At 42.9% G+C, this 16808-nt stretch overlaps 1 protein-coding gene across 1 annotated transcript in view; it reads left to right on the top strand.

Moving 5' to 3' along the window:
• DNAH17 (dynein axonemal heavy chain 17) overlaps nt 1-16808 on the top strand; it is an 8024690-nt gene that overhangs the window by 7117372 nt on the left and 890510 nt on the right. Inside the window, exon 70 of the mRNA XM_069655242.1 lies at nt 9345-9538. Coding sequence (XP_069511343.1) covers nt 9345-9538 — 194 coding nt within the window. The remainder of the gene's footprint in view (nt 1-9344; nt 9539-16808) is intronic.

Here is a 16808-nt window from a genome sequence, read left to right on the forward strand (position 1 = left end):
GGTAGTTTAGGGTTATGAAAAATATAAGTGGAGTATTGGGGGAAGCACAGGGGTCTCACCCTGCATATCATTGTGTGGAAATGTTCGAAAAAAAGAAATCTGCATTTTTGCATTTGAGATTTTATTTTCTCAGTAATCACACATATTCTAGAGAAACAGTCACTCTTGAAAACCCCCGAGGCATGGAACAGAAACACCACTATTGGCAGTCTGGTGTGACTTACTTGAGTGGTCAGACAATGGCAATCTCTCCCTCCTTGTGATGTTAGATTTATCGGCCGCCTTTGATACATTGCTCTGTGACCTAAGTGGAGTATGACGAATTTCAGAGCAGGGCCTACTATGGTTCAGTTCTTTCTTGGCTAACGGTTACCAACAAATAAAGTACAGTGGGCCTTTACCAAATACTCTACCAGTGAACTGTAGTCTGCCTCAGAGCCTTTCGCTTTCACCCCTTTTGTTCATGAACCCGTTAATTAACATTTTTAGGAAATATGATTTATGTTTCCATTCCTAAATAAATTTTTATGCAAGTTGGTTACGCTGACGTGTCATTTCAGAAAGAAGGCCTCTCTCTGTCTGGAGGAAGTCGGCTTCTCGATGTCCCCGAACTGACTGCAACTAAATGCTAATTCAACTGAAGTGGCAGTGTTTGGACCCAACCACGTACTCATAGAGGCTTCTGAGTGTCTTCCTTCACGTTGTTTTATGAGTTCGAGTATCACTTGCACCGCCAAAGTCAAAAACTTGGGATGTAGCTGGCAAGCAAACCTTGGGAGAGGTAATCAGGTTGGAGCAAAGATTCAGTCTGTCTTTCATACTCTACGTCTTCTGTGCCTGGCTCTTCCCTTTATACCTCAAAAAGATCATGCCATGGTAGTGGGAGCACCATTTGGACTATGGAAAGAGCTTGTTAGCAAACAATCAATGCAGAGAGACACCTGAGCAGACTCCAGACAGCACAGAAAGCTGCCATTCAGCTGATTTTTAAAGTCTCTAAATCAACTATGATTTAATCTATGCGCAGAGCCTTACATTTGCTGCCTGTGAGGGAACACATTGGGCCTCATTACGAGGTGGGCGGTAAGGGATTACCGGCACCAGTAAGGGCACTGGTGCTGGTAATCCCTTACCGCCCTACTATGAGTTCCCTTTGCGGGTTCTTCCTTAATGCCTGGTTTTACCAGGCGTTAAGGATGGGACCCACAAAGGGATATCAGGGTCAATAACGGTACCGCAGTTTGCGGTACCGTTATTGCCACCTTCCCCCTTCCCATTGAGCGCTATGGGGGCTCAAATGGGAATGGGGAATGGCTCTGGTGAATGGGGAATTACCGGTCCCGCCGACCTCGGAATGGACCGGTAATTGCTCCATCCACCAGACCGCAGTCGGAACCATTTTGGGGGCAGCCATGGCGCTAATAGCTATGGCTGCTAATAGCGCCATGGCTACCTCCAACCTCGTAATGAGGCCAAACGATTTTAAGATATTATTTCTGGTATTCAGATGTCTTCATAGCCTTGCACCCCACTACCTTGCAGAGAAATTGAGGTGGTATCAAACAAGCTGATCACTTCAGTCATCTATCAAGCTGTTTTTGACGGTTACACCCTTCCGTTGTGTTTTTAGAGGAGATTGCGTTTTGCAATTTATGGTCCAGACTAATGAACTCCCTGCCATGGGAACTACAGAGTAGGTCAGCGTTTATACGATTGCGTAAATCCCATAAAACATATCTGTTTAAATAAGGCTAGGTGCATTGGGATAGTTAATTCTGATTACAGTCTACCGGCTCCACCTTGGAATTTGTAGATTTTGTTCAATCCCCCAGATTCAGCGCAAAATATAAATATTTCAAAATTCAAATATATGTGTATAATATATAACAACAGCTATGAAAGTTATGTATCGCTACTATAAAGAGTATTGATCTGTTGTGAAATACATAAATAATAAATATAGCTGTGAGCTGTTCTATCAAATCTGCATAAATACGTACAACATCCTAATCGTGGTGACCAGTGAACAAAAAGCTATGTTATCACTATAAAATGTGTCAGATGTTAGCAATGCTGTGTATTAAATGTGGTGCACTTTTTAATTTTATAGGTCAATTGCAAACTGATAGGAGCGCTCTCAGAATTGTATTTCTTATATCAAATTCATTTGGATTCTTATCAATTTTATATCGGCTTTATATACAATGTATATAAAATATACTTGGGGTCAACACATTTAAATGACATTCAGTTAAATTAATATCACATTTTGTTATATAGTGACTGCCTGTGTATGCTGTGAGCATGTGATGTCATGTGGAGTGTTGCCTTGTGAATGTTAGAATGTTTACCCAAGGGTTCCACACAGAGGCAGTTAGAGCTCCCCAGCCTGGGTGATGGGAGCCAGTGTAATGTCATGTCCACTTATTAAGTACTTGCTAATAAACCCTAAAACTTACCCTAAGAATCATGGAAGCCACTTTGTAAAAATGGCGACGAGTTGGTCTTAAAAAGGAGAACCTGCGTGTAAGGAACTGGAGAAAACTGAAGAAGCCTGCTGCGAGGGGTGCAAGAAAAAGAAGGACAAAATAAAGGACAACACTGCCCCCAAGACAAGTAAGACCCATTGCCGAAGACACCAAGGGGGAAGATGAAAGTCCCTAAACGGGAGGGATCAGCTGCCCATAAGGTGGAGGGGGAGCTGTGTCCAGGGGCTGAAGAGAGAAGCAGGGCCATGAGATGAAGGGAAGCTTAAGAATGGAGCTACGCCATTAAGGTGAAGAAGTCTACTCAGGCCCTTAAGGTGAAGAAGTCTCCTCAGTAAGGGAGTTGGGATCTTGAATTGAAGAAGGGATACTGTCCCATTAGTGAAGATGGGGAATATTATCTCATAAGCTTAAATGCAAACAAAGTGAAGTGAAGGTTCTTAAGTGCAGAGAGCCCATATGCTGAGAGAGGGAAGAGACGTGGACAAGAGAAGATGACTGAGTCCATGAGCAGCTGGGACTGTTTCTGGAAGAAACGTGTCCCCGGGGTATGGCGTGCTGGTCGGAGTATGTCGACAGTAAGAGATTGCATTGAAATTTTGAGGTAATGAAGAAGAAGGCTGCAGTGATTTTGTGACACATGTATGTTGCGGCAATGGTAAAGGAATGGGCGTTTACATATGAAGCTCAAATGAAACTGCAGAGTTTCATTTGATGCCCATTACGACGGTTGGACAGCTGGATCTCTGCAGTCCTCGGCTGCTGTACTGACATTGGTGATGTCAGATTCTGTGAGATGGGAGATGATGAAGGATTGGAATGCTGGGTTCCAAGGTTAGTCTGCGCTATTGTTTGAAGAGTGTGGCATCTTTAATTTGTAAGAAGTTGAACCACCGGAGTTAAGCAGTGAGCTTCTGTGTAGGCGCATGAGAAAGGGATTCTACGCTAGTTCCAGGAGCTCAGTCACTGTTTGAGCTGATAATACACAGTGTAATGAAAGGAAGTGGAAAGTAGAATGCCTTTCGAGTAAAGGACATAAACGTATCAGCGTGATCCGGAAGACTGTGAGATAGCATTCAGACGAGAGTGCGTTATAGTAAAAGCTTCTCAATGGTGCTGGTGAATATATTGAGAGGAGCGGAGGGTCACAAAGGAAGGAAAGCGCATCCAGAAGCCTCTGGGATCGCATTCAGAATAGCGTGCATTATGGTAGAAGCCACAAAGAAAGGAAAATGCTTTAAGATTCAGGAGGCACAATTTTAAAAGTAACACAGAGTCGACATTAGTGAGTAGGAGAGACATGGAAGGGTGAGCTGTCTGTGTTAATGCTACAGTTGTATGAAGAAGTAGAAGTATTGGAGAATGTTTTCTGAACTGTGGTGTTTGAGATCAGGTTACGTTTAAAGATGAAAAGGGATGGAAAGTTCACCTCAGGAATCGTACAATTGAAGTTACACAACGGGATCCTTACGGTAAAGTAAAGTTTTGTTAAGGATGCTTGGATATATATTCAATGAGGTTTAGTGCAAGTTGCATTGAAATATGGTATCAAAGAGATGTGGAGAGTATGCAGAGTATGCAGGGAGTTGTGAGCTAGACATAACAAGCTTGAGGATTTGCAGGTTAAGGTTGCAGCGCACCCATGGACTTTTAGCAAATAACAGTTATAAGACCTATTAGAGATGTATGGTTAATGTTGGATATAACTATGCCTTGTTAAAAAATAACAAGTGAGGTGATTGAAGTAGGCCTGCAAATGGCATGAAGGAAGAGCCTATGTATGAATGGACTAGAATAATCTTTTGAGGATTTTCTTCCTACTATGAAGTGAGTGTGGGTGAGTTCCACAATGGTTATTGGGAGGTAGCGCCTCTGGGATACGGTTGAGTGTGGTGTGAGTGTCACAGAGGTCCGGGAGGTAGCGCCTCGAGGTTATAGTGTGAGAGTGGTGAGTGTGCAACATAAGTGAGGGAGGTAGCGCCTCCAAGTATAACATTGAAGTTTTTTTTTGTGAGTTTGCATCTCTCTATAAAAAGATGCACCAGTTTCCTCGTCATACTAATGTGAATTTTGTGTGTGCAGAGTGGCAAATCTATTTAGAATATTAGTTCCCACTAAAAGGGAGATTTGTGATTTTAGCATCACTTGATGTGCATGGAAGAGGAGTGTTAGTTGGTGGAAGGTGTTTTCTCCCTTTGTGTGAGGGTAAGAGCATATGGCTCCAACTTGGTCTTGTTCTTTGCAGAGAAGTTTGAGCAGCCCCATATCTATATGCAAATCTTCGGTGTCGTCAGTGTGCATTGAAGATCAGTTGTTGTCGTGTGAAGGAGCAAGGTATATGCATGACTTTCCTTCCCCTGTGTGTTGACATGTGTTTGACATTTGTAGAGAGGGGAGGTGTGTTGTGTTGTTCTTGACGTGTCTGTGTGGGTGTAGTGTGACTCAGCAGAGGAATGAGATGTGTTATATAGTGCCTGTGTGTATGTATTGGGAAGGAGATGTGTTATATAGAGACTGCCTGTGGATGCTGTGAGCTGGTGATGTCATGTGGAGTGTTGCCTTGTGAATGTTAGAATGTTTATCCAAGGGTTCCACGCTGAGGCAGTTAGAGCTCCCCAGCCTTGGTGATGGGAGCCAGTGTTATGAACTGCCCACGTATGTTTATATTTTCTTGTAACTGTAACTTAAGTACTTGCTAATACACCCTAGAAATTATCCTAAGAAGCCTGGAAGTCACTTTGTAACACATTTTATATACAGTTTATTGGCATTCTTATCAAAATTATATAGAATTTATATAAAATCAATATCAAATGTATTGGGTCATCAGATTTATTGTCTGTTCAATTACATTTTATAGGGGTCAGTTTAATCTATATATAATTGCTTATAAACTTCAACGGGGCTATTATCAAATTTATATAACATGTATATAAAATGTTTAGGGTCATTACATTTATATTATCTTTTGTATAGAAGTCATTGGGATTCTTATTACATTTATATTGAATTTTTAGAAAATGTATATAACATTTATTGGGGGTCATCAAATTTATTGGGGTTCAATTCAATGTGGTGTTCCGTTAAATCTGTGTCAATCTTTATATCAAATTCATTGGGATTCTAATCAAATTTATATTGAATGTATATAACATTTATGTATCGGGGTCATCACATTTATTGGGGTTCAATTAAATGTGTAGGATTTAGTTAAATCTGTCAAAAGGTATATACAACAGCACGGGTCTTATCAAATGTGTTTAAAATGTATATTAACATGTTTGGGGGTCATTCCTTTCCGGTTCAGGGTGTGATAAAGGGGCATGATCACCTGTAACTTTTAACGCTTGGTTAAAGGTATCCCACTCTACTACTAATACATATAGATATTTAAGTGTTTGATAATGTGCTTTGCCCAGTATAAAATGTGTAACTTTCTTGTTAATACTAAAATACATGCTAGTATTGATAATTAGAAATTAACAACATACATTTTTAAAAGGTGCAGTTTACAATGTTAGTACAAATATACAGTTTCCCTTTTTTCAATATCTGCTTTTGCAGAAGAGACACAGTCCCATCCACAACAAGGGATATCTGTTTATTTTCATCTGGTGGCAAAACTGTCAGCAGCAGCTCTGGTGGCTCTAGCAAACATGCATCTGACACTGTGACTCACCTGAAATGAAAGGGAAAGAGACCTAGAGTGAGAGAGAAAAAGAAAAACCAAAACAGAGAGTGCATAGTGTGAGAGAACGAGACAGGGCAAGAGAGTGCCGGATTGCGTTTGATGTGCTGGGGAGCAGTAATAATAATTTGTGTTCTTATATAGTGATGAATGTCGGATTCCACACAGTCTTACGTGCTGTAATAATGGATGCTGTGTTGGGGTACACGTCCAGCTCCCGGGATTCATGTCCAGCTCCCATGTCCTTCCAAAAGATTTAGGATTACGGTGATATATTAGTGCACGAGAAAGTGAATGTGCACGGCTGCAAGGGGTGGAAATCGTAAAGTGGGAGCAGTAAATATAGTTGCTTTGTAACAGTTATGAAAATATAGGATGGCCCAGATAGAGGGCATGAGTGCTATTGAGGTACAGTAGTTAAAATATAGTGTACCAGGTGGAAAACATAGACTCTGGTCTCAGATTCAAGAAATACTGAACCACTGCATATTGGAAGTGAGGCCTGGTTTGTTGCAGACCCTGTTCAAAGTAGCAGCATAGTGTGGTAAAGAGTTTGAAGCACCTTGCCATCCCAAGTCCGAGCAGTGAAATCGAACACAGATGCTTTCGAAAATGTAATTGTATAGATCTGTAGGCCATCGAAACTAGAAAGGAATGTGAAGAGCTGAGCACGGGCAGGGCTCGGCTTCCATGAGTTTGTCCCAAAGGACAAACTCATGGAAGCCGAGTTAGTGGTATCGGGCTGCCAAAAGACCTGGCCCAGATTTAGATCACTAGCACACCCCAGAATAATGGCCATCCCATTTGAACTGCCAGACACCCATAAAACAGAATGCCTAAATTCATCAGAATTTGGCTGATTAGTATTGTCCTCGAGAGGCCCGGGAGAAGGTCCGGGGAGGGTGCCCGCAGAGGAAAGTGAATGACCACCTACTCTCTGTTTAGCAAAACGCTTTACACACAGAGTTGGTGCCAAAGGAACGTAGTGGTTTGAAGGGCAGGGGTAGATTTAGATGTGGCCAATTGGTTGAGGGACTATATCGGACTGGTAGTCTGTATATAGGTGGTAACCAATGAGGGTAGGGGATAAACACTGTATATTGTGTGCATCATAATGACGATGAACCTCCTTATAACTCCATGTTAGCTTTGAACTAATTTAGAGCTCTGCAGCAGTTTGATTCTACAGGACCTTCTGTCACCTTTTTCCTTTTTGGATAAAAAATGAACCTTTTTTTCCTTGTAAAGAGGAGCACCAAGCTTTTTTCCTTAACGGATTGTTTTTCTTGTATGGTTGTCTGGAAGTCTTGCCTTACAGTTGTTATGTCGCCATTTTATGCTACTTGATTTATTGACTTAGTAAGGCTGAAAGGCTAAAATGAACTTGCCACAGGATTCAAACCTTTAAAGGCTACCCTCATGTCAGAGATCAGTGCTATAGATGAAACACACTAAGCTGAATCCCTATTCGGTGATTCCCATTTGGACAGTTAAAGAAAAGAAGGAGCAGTGTGTGATTTGACCAGTTCCAAATAATTAAGCTGCTGGCGGAGGAGAGCTGAGATTGGACACCTGTTTCAAATGTACTATTTAAACAACAGACCACATTATCATGCTTCCATTCCTGAATAACCCTGACTTGCAAACCTCCAAATCACTCAATAAATAAACATTACAATACATGATTAATATTTGTAGAAAATGTTTATATTCAGTTTTAAAGTTGCCTGGAGCTCATCAGGCAAATCATATGCTCAAAATGATTAGAAAGTATTCAAGGTTTCAAAAACCTCTGTGCAGTTCTTCTAAATACAATGTTGAATGTAAGGATGCAAAAGTGCTATGCTTATGTCAAATCAGCATGCAACTCTAATTTGCTGCAAATAACTATATGAGGAGTTCATAAACCTGGTCAAACAGAACCTACTTCTATGGAATCCAGTTTAGGAAAACGATGAGACATCGTAGACCAAACCTGCTCATGAGTGACATGAGCTTAAAGAGCTGTCATGTTCACTGATTTTGCGACAGCTGCAGATTTGCTTTCACATTAAAGTGTGCACACTTCTAGTTTCATACCTTTGATTATTAGGCCGAGGAGCCTGAAAATACAGAATGATGAGGTCAGACGGGCCAATGCAGTAGGGCTCAGCATGTCCATAGTTGCTGAATTTTCTATGTATTCCTTAAGTGGCCACACATGCATATGAATTTGATCATGCTCCCCTTACTGGAGAACTAGTAGTACAGGATGGTAAATGTTCCTTACTTGACACTATTCAAATTCTGTTATATTGAGGTGGTATTTTAACTAAGCAACAGGTAGCAGGAGGTGTTCACCTGAGTGTACTAGTTTGGTATTAACTCAGTTGAAACATATGAGGGCTCATCTTAACGCCTCTAATCACGGTTTGTGGGATTTTCATTGTTTTTGAAAGCAGAGGGCCGGGGTGAAACAGGAATTACATTTCTGCCTTCCAAAACAATGATTTCCTTTGGAAGTCATCTGCTTTTTGCACCAGCAAATCATTGTAAACGCTGCTTGTCATGCACACATGACAGAAGGTATTTTCTCTATTTGCACTGCAGAGTGCAAAAAAGAAGTGTAAAGAAGCTTTTACTGTCTATTTACACTTCTCATTTGCACTCTGCTGTGCAGATGACGAAAATTGGCCAAATGGGTTCTGTTTGCGCATAAGTGCAAACGTATGCTGCCCCCTTCAGGCAATTTATGCACATGAGCAAAACGATCTCCATGGTATTCAAGCTAGGTTCAGCACATGGTATGCAACACAGAGGAACACATTTTTGAGTCCCTAGGTTGGGACATGTATGCTTGCATGTTAGCATGCACGGGATCTCGCTACTGAATTTTGGTCATTTGCAAGGTGGAATGCAAAAGTGCAGGACCAAAGGCAATGTACAAGCGTGTCGGATCAGATCATCCAAGGTTTGAACTTGTAAAGTATAGGCTGTCCCTCTGCCCAAGGTGAGTGCCTAACTCATCAGCTATCTATTCATGAATGTGGTAAAGAAGTCTCTTTGATTGGTTGGAGAGGAGCCTCAAGTGAGCAAGCAAATCATATAAAAGCTGACATTATTTGACTTAAAGGTAAAAAAGATCAATGGTGGAGAATAAATCATGTTTTCTCATCCCTCTTTGATTTTAGGCCCTGTGTGACATGGAAGAATTCAAAAATTTGGACAATGATATGGAAGGCTCAGCAAAACGTTGGAAAAAATTTGTGGAGGCTGAAGCTCCTGAAAATGAGAAATTCCCCAAAGAATGGAAGAATAAAACAAGCCTACAGAAACTGTGCATGATGAGGTGTATGAGGCCAGATAGAATGACCTACGCAGTCAGGTAAGGTCCAAATGTCTATCACTTGTTGAACTGGATCAGTCATAGGATCACATGATCCTAGAATATCTCCATTTGTCAGGGCTGAGGTTCTGTCATTTGTACATATGGCAGCAGTAGTTTAGCAGCTCATCCAGTCATTTGGGAATTGTTTTCAGCAATAGGTGACTGGATGGTTTTTAAGCTTCTGCCTCTTTGGTCATTTTAGATTCCATCCAAACATATTGTGTGAATGTGCTGGACCGGCATGTATTTGACAATTCTCAGATATAAAATGTCCCCTTAGATAATGTGCATTTTTCTTGCATACGAGGGCCTTGTGTCCCATGAGGAGGATGTCAGGGGCTTTTAGGCAGTACTGAGACAAGTCTATATAGGACTTTAAGAAAAAAGGGCCTGAACATGAGTATACAATGTAAGGAAGGCATGGCATCAAAGTATGATAGACGAAAGTGATCACAGTTCAAGGGTGTTTATTAAACTTTAAAAGGGGTGAGATAAACGCCTAAGCTAAACCTAACTCTAAGATGGGAGCACGCTACAACAATCAAATAAAAATAATAATACATCTAGTCAAATAAGAAGGCCTTTACTAAAGAAACCTATTGCCAATCCTTACCCCTATGTTACAAACAAGTGTGGGATAATGTTCACAAGAAAAGAAAGAAGTGTTCACAAAATGATAAGTCAGGATGTTATGGCCACGGTCCCTCTTCCCCACGTGTTTAGAACAGTACAAGGCGGGACTCACATGCACAGCACACTCCTGGGCTTCCCCAGCATGAGGTTACAGTTCCTCTTCCAGTATCAGAGCCTTCTGTGCATAAGTCTCTTCTCATGCAAAGTCTCTTGCTTCAGAAGGCCTGATATATATATATATATATATATATATATATATATATATATATATATATATATATATATATATATATATATATATATATGTTCCTATCGGGTAATCTTTACATGGGGTGAATATATGTTACCCTTAGATCCCCTTCAGCCGGGCTCCGGGCTCTGATCCTCCTCTCAATCGTTAGTCTCCATCATTCGGGTTCAGACCAGCCAGAGCACTTCTTGCCGATTCAAACAGAGACATCCGATGGGCAATCCCGTCTTGCTGGGTCATTCTGTTAGCTGACGGCAAGTGCAGGCTTTTTACTATCACAGTTTGCACAGCGTTACCCTCAACCGGGCGCAAACGCCAATTTGTAACAACAAAATGTCTGCAATGTGTCAAGGACTTTCGATTGTACAAAGGATTTGAATTGACCTTTGTATGACCTATGGCCGCATAGTACTTATAGTTTCCTTTATCTTTAATATTCAATATAGTCTCTTTGTTTAGGAAAGGAGTACCAGCCAGAGACCTTCGACTGAGCGGCTGCGTGCCGCTGGACCACTCTGACTCCGGTACCTAGTCTATTCTTTCACAAACAACCTCTGTCTACTTTATCTCCTTACCGCTGCTACTGCAACCTTGAGGCAACTAACACAAGCCGGTCTATTATCAGGTGCTTCAGACTCACGGCTGTGTTGAACTCGTTCTGTCCCTTTTTCTGCTGCAGTCAAGGACGGTACCTCAATGGCCACCACGCCTCCCGACCCTGGCAATCAGTGCGGGATGGGGCTACGTACCGCTGACATCCGTTGCACTACGTGTCCGCTGTGATTCCCAGACTTGAGTATCTTTCATTGGAGGCTTCACGGATCTTGGTTGAAAAGGGCCAGGGCAACCCCTTCCTTAACGTCCTTTCAGGTCTCGCCGCCTTTCTCCTCCATTTGAACTGCCGTCTTGGAATGGCTGCTTCTTCGTGTGCTCGGCCTTGCTCAGAGTGTGTTTGTGTGCTCTGCCTTTTATGCCAGTGGGGAAGTGAAAGAGTAGTCAGGTGTGTGTAGTTGTCAGTATTTGCCTTGACTCTGCCTGCCCCTTGTGTTGGAACATGTCAGGTAAACGGCTAGGGTTTTTGTCCGTTGTCGTTCACACTGTCAGAAAGTGTTTGTGTCGGAAAAGGTGGGGGTAGAATTTGAGTATCCTACCGGGCAGGATGGGGAAAGGTGTCATAAGGGAAGGGATACAGCGTCTTACCGTTCGCTGTCCCACTTCCACTCGCTGAGGACCCCTCATCCAGGTGAATCTCCCCCACTGGTTCACCCCCAGAAACTGAATCCAATAGTGATGGCTGTGTCCTGGCCACCGGGATAACCGATCCCCAGGAACCAGCGGGTGAGACACCTTCATGTTTCTCATAACACTCACAATTAACAGAAAGAAGGAGTTAATATGACGCATGTAATTCACATTCCCACTAAAATAATTGTACTGCTGTCTCGGGTATATTTAAGTTACTTCAAATGTATTTTTTGGGGGAGGCACTTTATCCATGCATTCCGCAATCTTGTGTTGAGTGAAAACTACTTTCAGGAGATGCCCAAATGTAAGGTTTGTGGCACTGCCAGGACACACCTTAATAGGCATACTGTGTGCTTAAATGATTTGAGGCAAAATATCCAAGCAAAAGCTTAACAGTTCCAGAAGAATAACTAATTTATTTAGCTTTAACAAAAATGCAATCCTGAATAGTGATCAAATCATATGTGATAATTGCACACATGAAGATTGGTCAGTCTTGGAGCATACTCCTATGTATATTTGCTCTGCTATCGAGATGCAGAAGAGCAGTATGTAATTTTCTATGGCTCTCTCTTAGGGATTACAATTGCTATTGCAAATTTGTATGCCCCCCAATCACAATGATCCTAGCCTCGTTACCTACCTTTTTGGTAAATGCACTGACTTTGTGGGTTGCACAATACTGGTTGGGAATGATTTTAACATCGCCTTTTATGACTACTTTGACAGATCCTCTTTAAGCAACAGAGGACATCTCAATGTCACTAGTGTATATTATATGCAAAGTCCTATCTTCGTTTGCAGGATGTTTAGCTGAAGCTCATTGGTCCCAAGCAGGTTATCATTTTCTCCAGCATTGGATCTTTCATTGATTCACATGCTTTGAATATCCCCCATCGTCAGGCTGGGAATCCTGGGTAACCTTATTATTACATTTTATGTATAAAAAGGTTACCTTACATTTTAGTAGCCCATAGGTGTCTTTTTGGATGCATTAAGCCCCAACCAATAGGATTTTGGGCATCAGGCTCCATCCAGGAGGCCCTCTTCAGATTCTAACCGCATGCTGTGCTCAAGACTCCTATAACCTCTTTCCCCAGTGAGAAAACTGTTAATTGGAAAGATCTTCAATAACTTCAACCAAAGGATTTTGTTTGCCTACTTCTCTCATACAGATAAGTGGGGAAGGTGACAATGCAATCTAAATCCTACACCACCTGTGGGTTTAAAAATATATTTGAGGGGGACAAGCACTCAAAGTGCATATATTGTTTATTCCCAAATCATATACCTGAGGAATGTGATATTTGCTGCACTTTTAGTGCCAAAACACAGAGAGACTGCCATATGCTGGCTAAATGAGGTAAAAATAACCTCCATCTTAACCTGAACTAACCATTAAAGGGTCAGAGAGATGTTAACCGCACAAGAGGGGTAGATCAAAGGAAAGACAGCCTTCTGGTTCTAAAGGCCTCAAAACGGTGAAGCTGAATTTGCCAGCCAAAACCGCTCACTCGTTGATGATATCGTCAGCAGGGGGGCAACAGGTGGCCCTGCATTAGAAAGTAATTTTCTGTCGAAGTCTAAGCCTTCGTCACCAGGCACGAGGCCACTATCGATGAAAGAGAGGCCTCTGTCCATGACACCATCGACACACACTGTTCCGCCCAAATCGTAGACAACCCTCTCGACGACGAGACCATCAACACCAAAGCTGTCGACAATGATAAAAATGCCGTTGATGACGACAATGACTCTGATGACAAAGCCGTCGATGAGACCATCGTCACCTACTCTGTAGACGAAACCAGTGCCGAAACCGTCAACGCCTATCCCATCGGCAAAGCCACAAGCACCAAAACAGCAGTTGAACCTGCAATCAGCTACACTGCCGACGAGGCCATCAAGCCCAAGACACCATCCACGGGAGCGGCCAAGAAGGCAGAAAAACCAGAGGTAAAGCCAAAAATTACACCATCAACAGAAGACAAACCTTCAGTAAAGCCTGCACGCCCGCCGTCAACGGTTTCATCACTGGACCACAAGAAACAGTGAGGAAACCAGAAATAGTTAGACCCCAGCCTACACAGTGGTCAGGAGCTTCAGAAGGGTTGTAAAAATCGACTCAGCAACCAACAGTAATTAAGATTCCGTTGACATCAATCCCTCAATGGGAGAAAAGCCCGTCCCTGTCTCCGGTATCATCCATTTTTCATGAACAAATATTGGAACATCACATCGATTCCAAGTTTGAGGAGAGGTTCTCCCCGGTGTTCTCTGATAACTTTTCAGACCCTCCACGACCACCAAGATCACCTCCTCCAAGGAAATCACTACTCCCACCTCGAAGGTCATGGTCTACGGCCTCACAGCCTAGAGAGCCTAATGCTTAGATGCTGCTGTCCTCACAAGTATGATATGATATGATATGATATGATATGATAAGTCATTTATAACGTGCCTGTTCACACGTTTTTCTAGGAGTGAAAAGTACTAGCATAACTGCAGTCACTAGTGAGTCAACTGGAAGAGAGGCTGCCAAGAGCTAAGGATGCGGTAAGTGAGTCCATAAGGTAAGCACTTGACTGGTAAAGGCAATGCCAACTAGAACAAGGGATGAAGGCAACCTCTCAAGAGGGCTCCCATGGTGGAAGATCAACCTCTGCACACAAACGCGATATATCCTCTCGGGTAAGGTCCCAGTCCCGGCTAGACCCCCCGGGATGACAGTCAAGGTCATCCAGAAGAAAGGGCTCTCCAGCACCAGGACCATCTATGGGGTGGCATCCGATAGCAATACCACGCCCTTACACCTCACCACAGACCACGGATATGGATGGGCATGTGAACACACTCTCCACCACCACCACAAGACCACTGGGCATAGGATGCAGATGGTCCAAGTCTGAGGGAACCATCCGAGCCATCACCACAGGATAAGATGAGCTTGCTCCGTACCATGATCCTAAAAGCCTGTGTTGCGTTTGGGCTAGTGTCATCTGATTAAAAGAAGATTGCTTTCTATTCGACTTAACTGCAGAAAAAGCATAAGTCTGTAATATCGATACCCATCCTGGACCACCTTTGGTAGGAGGGGTTACTCCCGCTGATAAGAACTTTCTCTGAGCCAGCTCTCAAAGGAAGATTAGAAAATAAATATAGAGCGCCCGACAATTCTCCAAAATGTCTTACAGCACAGCCGACCCCGGAACTGGTAGTGTCAGCTGCGGCTGGGACAATTTCCAGCTTGCATGGTAACAAGTGCTCTGTACCCCCTGACAACGACAACAGGTAGATGGATGCCTTTGGAAAGAAGATATTGGCAGTGGAGGCTACCATCATAAAAGGTGCCAATTCTCTGGCGATGATTAACAGGTACGATCGTGAAAAGTGGAATCGAATAGCACCAATACAAGACCATCTACCAGGGGACAAGCACAAGGAAGCACGTGCAACCGTCCATGTAGGCGAGGAGGCCTCTAACCATGCCATCAATGTGACGGTCGACATTGCAGAGATGGCTTCAAACAGATTGGGAATGGCACAGTCTTAAGACGGCAGGCCTAGTTAAAATATACTGATTTTTGATTGGAGGTACATAATAAAGTAGTGGCCATGTTGTTCAACTCTTTGGGCCTAAGATTGATGTGGCCATAAAGGCAATTAAAGTGTGTACGACACAGCAAAATCACTCACCTCATTACAAACAAAACACCCCTTTCGGGGTTCAGCAGGGTGTACAGCCTCCACAACCAAAGGAGAGCGGCAATACCAGTGAGGATTATACAAACAAGATCAAGGACTACAATCCACAGGCAAGACAGCATATTGGCACCCCTTCACAAAGGCAGGCAACAAAAACAAACCTGATTCTCGGCAAAGCTGGCCTCCCTGTATCCACCACAGCAAGTAGGAGGCCTTATACACTGTCTTCATCAAAAAAACACAATCACCTCAGACAAATGGATTTAAATATCATACAAAAAGGACATACAGTAGACTTCAAGGACTCTCTGCCTCTATTCCATCCGGATGAGCTTCAGCAAGCACATATCAGTGTCCTCAGACAGGAAATCATCGAAATGCTCAAAAAGCAGACAGTTCAAAAGGTTTATGGTAAGGAAATCCGACAAGACATGGTGACTCATTGTAGACCTTTGGAGTCTCAACAACTCAATAAAGGCCCAAAAATTCAAAATGATAACTCTGGCAGACATCATCAAAGCAGTGCAAAAAGGCAACATCCTGGCTTCTCTAGACCTCAAAGACGTCTACTTCCACGTGACAAACCACAAAGAGCACATGTGGTTTTTCAGGTTCATGGTGGGGTAGGCACATTATCAGTTCATAGTCCTTAGTTTTGGACTAATATCGTTGCCAAGGACATTCACAAAGTGCCTGGCCCTAGAGAGGGTATACCTAAGGAGGAAATGATTGCATTCTTATCCATACCTCAACGCTTGGCTGGTGAGAGGAAAAACAAAGCAAGAAGCGTTATGGGCAATTCAACAAACCACAGCCACAACAAACCACAGCCATGCACAGATGTCTGGGCTTTTCCATAAACTATAAGAAGTCATGCTTGCAGCCTTCCAACGGCTTAGTTTTCCTGGGGGCACATTTCAACACCAACAAAGGCTGGGCCTGCCCATCACAGGGCAGAGCAGAATCCTTCCTGCATCGCCTTGTGTTCTTCAAACCAGGAAGGTTTCTTTTAGTCAGACAATACAATACATGAAGCTGCTCAGCAAAATGACATTGTGCATTCCCCTCATCGCTTACCGCCGCCTCCACATGAGGCCACTGCAAGAATTTCTCATGGATTGATGGGTACAAACACCTGATACGTTGAATGACAAACTAGAGGTCATGGACCAGCTTGTGAAACGATCCACGGCATGCCGTTACATGAAAGGGGGTACCAGCAAACCCTAGTGACAGACGCATACCTAAAAGGATGGTGAGCGCATGTAGGAAACCTCTCTGTTAAAGGCAGTGGAACAAAGAAGAAGAACCAGTGCATATAACCGTGCTGGAGCTCAGAGCTGTATTTCCTGGCTTTACGCTCTTTTCACCCGGTACTAAAAGGCCATGTGATAAAGGTGTTAACTGACAACACCACTACCATGTATAATATAC

This window comes from Ambystoma mexicanum, chromosome 3q (assembly GCF_040938575.1).
Source record: "Ambystoma mexicanum isolate Mex_15411 chromosome 3q, UKY_AmexF1_1, whole genome shotgun sequence".
Lineage (NCBI taxonomy): Eukaryota > Metazoa > Chordata > Amphibia > Caudata > Ambystomatidae > Ambystoma > Ambystoma mexicanum.